The sequence below is a fragment of the Tupaia chinensis genome, unplaced genomic scaffold (assembly GCF_000334495.1).
Source record: "Tupaia chinensis unplaced genomic scaffold, TupChi_1.0 Scaffold144346_1, whole genome shotgun sequence".
Taxonomy (NCBI): domain Eukaryota; kingdom Metazoa; phylum Chordata; class Mammalia; order Scandentia; family Tupaiidae; genus Tupaia; species Tupaia belangeri.
Window position 1 is genome coordinate 3,775,890 of NW_006204205.1, and position 10,473 is coordinate 3,786,362.

Below are 10,473 nucleotides of genomic sequence, written 5' to 3' on the forward strand. Positions count from 1 at the left end.
TGCGCTCGCCAGACAGACAGAGAGAGGCAGAGAGACAGTAAGCGAGAAATCACACCCCAGGGAGGATGGTCACGCCGCAATCCCTTCTCCTCTATTCTCCCCTCGACTACATGGGAGTCCAGCAACATAGCCATTACGCTAACTGCTAGTCCCCACAATTTGAAATTTTAAATGGATCAGAATTTAACTTCTTTTTAGAGACTTTCAAAATAAAATCTTTGTGTATGACTTGTCTGTGTCCAAGATGAGCATAGCTGATAGTCTGCCAAGGAAAATTTAAATAGCATTTAAATGATTGTTTAGGTAAACAAACTCACCGAAATTTGATATAGGAATTTTCTAAGTAGACAATGACTTGGTACAGAATAAAAATCATCCCATTCAATTTCTACTTAAGGGGAAGAAATATCAGGCTCAGATATCAGTGGCTCAGAAGAGGATGAAGATGAAGAGGGTGAAGTTGGAGAAGATGGAGAGAAAAGGAAAAAAAGAAGGGGTAAGTTTTATTTACTGTTCTGATTTGTAGAAATTAACTAGGATTGCAGGAAACCAATAATGGTTTCACACTCCTAAGGCAGTAGATTCCATGCCTTGTAATTTGCCATTTTTAGTCATGGTAGCAATTAGAAAAGAGGATATATGTCTTTCTATCTGGTTAGCTGTGCATTTGTTTTCCTCCATATTGATCTCTTACTTAGAGCTGATTCATATACCATGTGTTCTGTTTTAGAATTTGAGATTGTAAAATCTGTAATAGTGGATATACCATTGAAAAATTTCACATAGAATTCTAATTCTATATGTAGGTAGTATCTTAGGAGCCTAAGTTTTTTAGCAAATTACAACAATATGTAATTTTTCATCAAAGTTAGTCTTTAGAAGTAATTGAGTTTTTAAATAATGAACATGTATGAGGATTCTTTTTTTATTGAATTATTTTCTTTATAAAATGTACTCTCATTTTCACCCTGTTGGCATTTGTTGCTAAGTGTGAATTCAGACTGTTCATTGTGTTAAGGGTATAGAAAACATGCAAGAGACAGACATATTATAATGGCTTGCATTTCAAATGTTTCTTCCCTAAATGTTGTTTATTTCAGAACTCTCTTCCATTAATGTGGATCATTGTTTTCAAGCTGGTGCATATTTTGCTTGTCTTATTGAAATGATCTTGCTGAAAATAAACCCATCACTATCTGATCAGGAGTTTCAAATTAAAAACTATAAAGATTCTAGAACTTCAAAAGACAGGAAAAGCATAATTCAGTGCAAAAGATGGCAAAAATACAGTCTGTTAGTGAAATCCAACTCATACCCTGTTTTTGTAAATCGAATTTATTAGAACAGCCATGCCCATTTGTTTGCATATGACCTGTGGCTGATTTAACTTGGAACCTTACGGCCTCAGAGCCTAAAACATTGTTGACCAACCCCTGACTTAGAGAAAAACAAATTTTTTTTATAAGTAGTTTTTCCCAGAGTAAACTATTCTTTTTTGGGAATAAAGCAGATAATGGATTTCTTAAAAATAAATTTTTAAATAGAAAAAAATGTTACTATTCAATGCGTTCACATATTTAATAGTAATATGTCTTCCTTCCAGGCTTAGAACTTTGAAAGTCTTCACTGAGCATTTTCAAAATTTTTTAATCAAACCTAAAACATAAAATTTAAATTTGATATTTTAACATTTTGGAAGGGAGAAAGCAAAACTAGAGACAGATCAACCTGTCTATAATAAAGGTCATTTATCATTTCTATAATATTGTATATGACTTTAGTTTTAAAACTCTGTTCCTTTAACTTATCCACCTAAATACTTTAAATAAACTTAAATGTCACCAAATGAGATACTTATTTCTCATTCTCGTCATTTCAGTCCTGTGAATTACTGTGTTTTAGGTGAGTAGTGGATTTGTTCACAGTAGATGTTTAAAGGAACAGCTTCTTATTCCCCCTGTATGGCTTTGTAGAGACTATTGGATAGACTACCAAGGCTGGTTTTAAGGGAAAGTAAGTTTTGGTTCTTTAATACAAAGCTTGATTGTCCTTTAAAATTCTTTCTCTGGAACTGAATTTTTCTCTGTGTATGTGTTTATTTTCTTGTTTCCTCTTTCTTTGGTTCCTGGTGGGCTCATTTCTTTGTCTTCCAGGCAGTAGCAGCAGCAGTAGTTCAGACTCCACATGTTCTGTCATAGAGAAACCTCTGGATAAGTTCTTGCATAGTGAGTGGTAGCTCTTAAATTCTCTAACAGAGCTTTGGCTTTTCCATAACCCATGGGCTTCATTTGAGAAATGCTGCACCGCTCCCTGTCATTACTTGAAGAATATATGTTGGACTTCTCAGCAGAACAAAGCATGTGGTGATCCCCCACCCCTCATCATCGCTTCCAGTTAACCGTAATTGTTAAAACATATGCTTGAGCTTATGTTTGAGACAATGGAAGAGAGATTCATGCTTTTGCAATTGAGATAATGTAAAGAGAGCTAGTAAGCTGTATAAAAGAATAATCCTTATGCTGCTTTTTTACGTTTTGTGATAACTTTATAATCCTGATCAGTATAAGGAATATGTAACGACAAATCCTGAATTTCCGAGAATACTGTATTTAGGGGCCAGCCTGTGGTGCCATCCGTGATTGAGGTAACTGGATCCCACATGGTTGACTGTGCAGTTCAAGTCTCAGACCCGGCGGCTTAAAAAACATTCTGATCGCATGGGTATGCATGCACAAAATCTCAAGAGGAGGGAGAGATGGAGCAGTCGGTGGAGTGACCATGCCCTATAGGGTAGGGGGTGGTCCCCCTCCCACCCCCCAGTCCTGTGCAGTTCAAGTCTCAGACCCGGCGGCTTAAAAAACATTCTGATCGCATGGGTATGCATGCACAAAATCTCAAGAGGAGGGAGAGATGGAGCAGTAGGGACTGTGGAGTGACCATGCCCTATAGGGGGTGGTCCCCCTCCCACCCCCCAGTCAGCACACACAGCCTCTGGCCAAAATTAAAAAAAAAAAAGTATTACATTTGGGCATATACCAGTGCCCATTATAACATGTCACACAGGCATAGACATTCTATTCTCTGTGCCCTATTTGTAGTGGTAGTGTAAGATTGGAAGCTCCCAAGGAAAAATGTGAAGCTTGAAACAAGAGAAGGTAAATTGAATAGTATTTTATTTCAGATAGACATTTTTCTCTATTTCTAAATCACCTGACTTAAAGAAAATTTTCTAAGGTGCGATTAGAGAATTCAGAATCACAAGAAGTTCATGCAAGATCTTTTTAAACTTATTTCAAATGTGAAGGCTTTTTTCTTAAACCTTAATTAAGTTAAAAGTACTATTTAATTTTATCTATGTATCAATTAATTTTATCTATTTATATTTTATTTTCAGAAGAAAAAAGAGGTGATGCATTCTTGTACCAGCTTGCAGCTTACTGTCTTTTAAAGCATTATCTATATACTTACCATTTCCAAACTAATAACAAAAATAATTGCTTATTTGTTATTGTGCTTTTATTAGCCTTCTAGAGGAGAAATTCCAAGAATATTAGAAATCTTTTTCCTATTGGCAGTTCTTAAGCATTTTACCAAAACAATTTCAGAAGATAACTTGTAAAATATATGAAACTGCTTTAGAAACTATATGGAGGTATTAATCTGTGTTTTAAACCGTAAAATGTGAGAAAATATCTCAGTAGGAGACACTGTACTTTAATTAAAAAAAAATTTGTTATTGTAATACATTATGTTTTTAAAACTTTGTTTAAATATTTAAAGAATAGTTATATGAAAGTATGTTATAAAATGAGTTGTACTTTGTTCAATGCAAGAAGTTTTAATTGCTGTTTGCATACCTAGCACGATGGTTTTTTGTTGTAAGTATGTTTGTTGAGATGGAGAGATGATTGCCCCAGCATGTGGTTGCTGTGTGTAACTTGTGTGTACCCTCCCTTTAAAAATATGAATCAACTTTTTTTAGGTGTCCCTTGCTTGAATCATCAGTTGGCATTTGTTTCTATACTATCATTATTCTAATTACCCTTAACAGTCTACTAATAGGTTGAATGTAAGTTTGTTACTATACAGGTGTACTTCATTTTATGTGATACGTGTTTTTTTCTGAAAATACTGTTTATAAATCAAGTAAGAAAATCAAATGTCTTGAGAGAATTTGCTGGCTTTAAAAAGTCCTCATCATGGCCCAGCTACACTGACTCAGACTGCTCAGACACTGCTGCTCCTCTGCAGGGTGGGACCACATGGGATGCCCAGGTTCGATCCCCAGTCTGATCCAAAGGCTGCCATGGCTATGTGTGCCCGCAGTCCCAGTGACTCAGGGGCTGAGGCAGGAGGATTGTAAGCATAAGTCTGTTCTGGGCAATATAGCAAGACCTTGTCTGAAAAAGAGGTGGACATGGTGGTGAGCACCGCAGTCTCAACTAGGAGGCCGAGGCAGCAGGGTCCCAACAGCCTAAGATTCTGTGTTAAAAAAAAAAAATACAGGGACCAGCAGGTGGTGTAGTGGTTAAATTGCTGGACTCCCATGTGACTGACTCCAGTTCGAGTCCTGGACTCAGCAACTTAAAACTTACACTGGGTGCGTGTGCATGTGTGCCCAGAATTCCAGGAGGAGAGTAGAGAAGTCGCGTGGCCATCCCCCTGTGGGGGTGATTTCTTGCTTTCTGTCTTTCTGTCTCTCTCTGTCTCTTAGGTGAGTACATCTGCCTTATAGCAAAAATCTCTCAATACAAACAAACTAACAAAACTATTAAATTCTTTTGAAAATCAAGTAATTAGTACAAATTACTATAATCGGATTTATTCTGTATAGCTCAGGCTTTTGCATTGGATTTTCTTAAAGTGGGGCACACCTGTAGTGGATCCTTGTACTAGACGAGACATTGAATTGGGAAATTTTGGAAATGGACAGTGTGAATTTTGTTACTTAACAATTTAAAAATCGGCTTAGTCTTGTGTTGACCTTTTAGATTAATTCCCAGGCTTTAGCAAGTTCCCAAATTCCCAATTCCATGTCTACTGTTAGCAAAATCACGGGGAGGCTAAACTATTGTGTTTGCAGGAATTTGGGGATCTGTGGGAGCACTTGAGATTGATTTGAGTTATACTCTCAGACTAAATTAATCTTATTATCCTTGCTTCAGTTATCTCTCTCATTGCGTTGAATATGCTTTTTACATTTCAGTTTTGTTAATGATTTGATTTATTTCTATACTTACACTATAAATGAATGCTGTTATACATTTTTCTTTGTTTTACAAAATAAGTAATATTTTCCTTTTTTTCTTCTCATCTCTGTGCATATGCTTCCTGTCTACGATTTGCTTACTACTTATTGCAAGATCAAGCAGGTTGGTGTGATTGATATTGCACTCCACGGGGTACAGTTGTATATCCTAGAAAGAACTTTGTTATTAAAATACATTACATTTTAAAATTTTAATTTTTTTTTACAAGGTAAGTATCTTTTTTGATTTTAAAACAATCTTTCAACTTTGACTTTTCAAAAAAAACTTCCTTTTTCCCTAAATTCTTAAAGACCCATTCAGCTAAAAATAAATTTTAGAAATACAAATATGAGTGCTTTCATAGTCAAACATTTTTCTCATTTGTTTTTGAAAGACCAGTAACCAAATGCCTGGTTACTTGTGCTGGTTGGTGCTCTTGTAATGAAAATGAAATTAACTCAAAAAGCTTTTCCCTAAAGTTCTTCCCTTAACTTATTTTTGCCAATTCATTTTCATAGTTTTGGTTAGAGCACATGACAAAGGCAATTAAAAATGCTACTTTTGTTAGGCTTACTTAAATATTATGGCATTAACTTCTTTTTTTTTTGAGACTTTATTTAACCTGAAAATTTGTATTGAATTTTATTATGCAGTATTAGACAAGGAAGAATTTTCTGTTGTTGTTTGGTTGGTCTAGTTGATAAGTTTTTTTTCTAATAAAAAAATGTAAATGTGACTTTTAGTGATGTCACACTTTTAAGCAACTGGTTATGGGAGTTGATAAACACATTTAGCTTAAAATGTTATTTGGGAAGAAACACAACGATTTGTCAGAGTGATTCTGACTAAGTATGTGACTTAAATATCCGACTTTTTAAAAGTTTATTTATTTATTTTTTCCACAAGAGAGAGAGAGAGAGTGTGAGACAGGCACCCCCAACAAGGCCTTCATTCTACAATCCACCCCAGCCTCAGTCAGCCCAGATCATGGGTGTATGTGCACAGGAGGGCCGAGGATAGGTGCCCAGGACTTTCAAATGTAGGTCTGGCATTGTAGAGTGTTGCCTTACCACCGTGCCACTGTCTGGTGCCTAAATGTTAGATTTTTGAAACTAAGCCTAGCTCTCTCTACATGGGCAGGCATCTTCATGAAAATGTTATAAGAGCTTTGTTACCAAGGCATCAGTTTGAAAAAATTACCTGAATGGTTTCAGATTTCTAATGTAATTCAGGCATCATACTAATTCATCAATAGACTTAAACTTTTATATTTCTACCTAAAAATTGTACTGCCTCTTAATTTTTGAAACCATGTTTTTGTTTTTTTTGGAGAGGTTTTATTTTTGCTATAGGGCACGTGCGCTCGCCAGACAGACAGAGAGACAGAAAGCGAGAAATCACCCCCCAGGGGGGATGGCCACGCCACAATCCCTTCTCCTCCATTCTCCTCTCGGGATCTTAGGCACTCACACACACGCGTCCAGTGTGAGTTTAAGCCACCAGGTCCGGGACTCGAACCGTGGTGGACTACGTGGGAGTCCAGCGACATAGCCATCACACTAACTGCTGGTCCCGAAACCATGTTTTAAATGATTAACAAAAGACCTAGAACTCTAGTTCTAGTTCCTAAAAAGACTATTGTCATACATGGATCAGATTGCTTCCTCTACATCATTAGTATCCATGTCTTAGTATATATGTTATTTTTGTAATAACATATATGTCATTTTTCTTTAAAGTGTTTTTGCCCATGTACTTACTATATACCTAAACTTATACCTTTCTTCCTCAAATTTCTTTTTTTTTTTGGAGAGATTTTTGCTAGAGGGAGCGTGTGCTCGCCAAAAAGAGACAGAGACAGAAAGCAAGAACTCACCTCCCAGGGGCAAGGGCCACGCGGCAATCCCTTCTCCTCCATCCTCTCAGGATCTTGGGCACACACGCACACACGCCCGGCGTAAATTTAAGCCACCGGGTCCAGGACTCGAACTGCGGTCAACTACGTGGGAGTCCAGCGACATAGCCATTACGCTAACTGCTGCCCTCTTCCTCAAATTTCTAAGAGATAATATTTCTGATAAAAAATTTGTCCATGCTGTTCATTAGGAATAGAAGTTAAATTATTTTTAAAATTCATGTTTCACATCATAATTCAGAAGGTACTATCCAGGTGTCTGTGCAAACACAACAGAATCAGGTTTCCATCCTGACATGGAATGCAATGAATCACACCACACCACAGCATGAAATTAGATCAGTGCTTTTATGTCCTCTTTTATTTAATTTGTTTTGTGGCTTAGGTTTGCTTTGGACTTTTAATTCTATAGAAATGAAGGGTATGTATTTTTAAACACTTAAGTTTTTTATATAATTTTGTCCTAAAGAGTTAAAACCTATGAATGATTCTCAGTTTGTGTTTCTCATCTCATGGTTCCTGGAAGAATATATTTAGATATGTATCTCCATCAGAATTATTTTAGCACTTTCTCTTTCTTAGCAGGAAGGGTTAGCTTCTGAGTGTAGACATTAACAATTTATAAACTCTTCTGGTTTGTGCTCTTCCTTTGTGGTAATAGCCTTTCAGGCGAGCCTCAGACCAGTTCTACAGAAAGTTTGATTTGTTTTCTGAAGGAATATGTGTTTTTTAAGAAATTCTATTGCCAGAAATGAATTATCTTTGATTATGTTTCATAACCAGTTTAACAAGCTAGTTTTTATTTTCTTTTTCTGATTTCTCTATTTTAATGATTTTTTTTTTAGAGGTTTTTGCTATAGAGCGCGTGCGCTCACCAGAAAGACAGAGAGAGACAGAGACAGAAAGTGAGAAATTATCCTTCAGGGAGGATGGCCATGCTCCAGTCCCTTCTCTGTTCTCCTTTCGGGATCTTGGGCACTCATGCACACAAGTCTGGCATGAGTTTAAGCCACTGGGTCCAGGACTTGAACCGCAGTCAACTAACTACATTGGGAGTCCAGTGACATAGCCATTATGCCATCTGCTGTTCCCAAATTTAATGATTTTGAAATCTATCAGAAACTATCCATTGAGCACCTATTCTATGTGTATAAGACACTACTAGGCAGTATAATAAAAAAAATCAGTTGGAAAGTATATTCTAGCTTTATCCATTAATGATATTTCTACTTGTATTTGACACTCGGCATGTTTTGTCTGACTCGGAGATTTGGGCTCCTGAGTTTGACATGATAATGAGCTATTTTAGTTGCTCATCTAGGATATGGTATATCTTGATATCTGAGCAGCTGTAGCATGCCTGGTGTAATTGTTACATAACTAGAATAAAATTTCTTCCTTTAAAATTATTTTACTATGAAGTAAAATAATTTTTGAGTAATTTTATTAAACAAAAATTTTAGAAAAACTCTGAAGAAAATATGAGGGGGACAGACTTCAAAGTATATAGAAAAATTAAATTAAAATATAAGTTTATTTTGGTGCCAAAAAAAACAGTTCTACAGAAACTTTGACAGGCAGAGTTTTTTCATAGTAAGCATTTTTCATGAATTTGTGTAAAACCCCTCACACATTAAAAACTACAAGATATAAATTCTGCCTGATATTTTTAACCTGTATCTTTTATTCATACATATGACTTTTAGTTATGCATTTATTTTATGTGATTTAGGTGAAAGTATTTTGAGAAGCCATTTGATTTTGTACTCAGCTATCAGGAAAAAGTAACTGAAGAATCATTTTGCTTCTTTTTTCCCCTTAGCCCCATGTATGTTCTTTGGGGAAACACAAATCTTTGCTTTGTTGACCTGGCCTTCTTGTTACTCTTTCTTTCCTTACTTTTCTTTTCTGCTCATCGTTTGCTTCTTGGTCACTTATTTTTTTTTTTTTTTTAACATATTGCACACTTGGACAACTGTTTGGCTTTAGCAATGAGTTAAAAAGTTCTAGAAACATAATAGAAATGAAAAACATGATTTGATTTCCTTAAAATGTCAATATTTGGTTTTGAATTATTGAAGAGGCTAGGTAGTTCTGTGTTGAAGATAATTTATGTAATCTGAAACTTTGATCATCATTTTGGTGATTGTTGCAATTAAACGACTCAAATAGGTAAAAAGAAAGTTTCCCCAGATAAGATGGTTGAAATGCAAGCAAAAATTGATGAGGAGAGAAAAGCACTTGAAACAAAGCTCGATATGGAAGAAGAAGAAAGGAACAAGGCTCGAGCTGAGCTAGAGAAACGGGAAAAAGATCTTCTTAAAGCCCAGTGAGTATGGCTGAACTGGATTCAGAATTTAAATTGCTAGTACTTTTCGCAGGCTGTATGAGCAGGAAAATTGAACGGTACTTTAAAAGCGTGGCTCTAGTCTGCACTGTAACTGTATGGGGATAGAAGGTCCCATTGTATGTAGTGTATTTCTGAAAGTGAGATCTGTTTCAATTACTTTGTCTCTGAGATCTGTTTCAATTACTTTGTCTCTGTGTCGGAGGAAAAAGTCAGTGAATTTGAGTTAGTTAGAGGTTAAATCATAATATTATTTGGTGTTATGATTTGATAGAGATATTTAATAATTACATTCCTGTTTTGAGATTGTGCCTCCCAAATCTTGTTAAGTTTTGGAGTATTAATAGACTAGTAAATGATCAGCACTCATGGAGCATTCCTATTTTAATTGACAGACAGGAACATCAGTCTTTGCTGGAGAAATTATCTGCCCTGGAGAAGAAGGTCATTGTTGGTGGTGTTGATTTGCTGGCCAAAGCCGAGGAACAAGAAAAACTTCTGGAAGAATCCAATATGGAGCTGGAAGAAAGGAGGAAAAGAGCAGAGCAACTTCGCAGAGAACTTGAAGAAAAAGAGGTAGTGTGATTGTTTTTGTCTCTAGGTTGATAGGCTACCTAAGATGTTTAACTCTTCTAGTGAAAAATCTTTCATTTGAGAGAGATTTTTGCGTAGCATGCATGTGCTCTCTGGAGAGACAAAGAGAAAACACCCACCTCCCCCCAGGGGGGATGGCCAATCCCTTCTTCTCCATTCTCCTCTTGGCATTTTAAGCATGCATGCACACACGCCCAATGTGAATTTTAAGCCGTCCTGTCCTGGACTTCAACCATGGTGGACATCATGGCAGTACAGCAAAGTAACCATTACACCATCTACTGGCCCTTCTAGTGAAAATCTTAATGAAATTTTAAAGCAGATTTATAAATCTCTTTGATGATGATAGTTGCTAAACATATATATAT

General features: G+C 36.1%; 1 protein-coding gene across 1 annotated transcript in view; it reads left to right on the plus strand.

The window, feature by feature from the left end:
* KIF3A (kinesin family member 3A) overlaps nucleotides 1-10,473 on the plus strand; it is a gene marked incomplete in the record, with an annotated part of 60,325 nt that overhangs the window by 44,903 nt on the left and 4,949 nt on the right. The window contains 5 exon segments of the mRNA XM_027767655.1: nucleotides 398-496; nucleotides 2,154-2,225; nucleotides 5,364-5,372; nucleotides 9,337-9,493; nucleotides 9,907-10,087. Of these exon segments, the coding sequence (XP_027623456.1) occupies nucleotides 398-496; nucleotides 2,154-2,225; nucleotides 5,364-5,372; nucleotides 9,337-9,493; nucleotides 9,907-10,087 (518 nt within the window).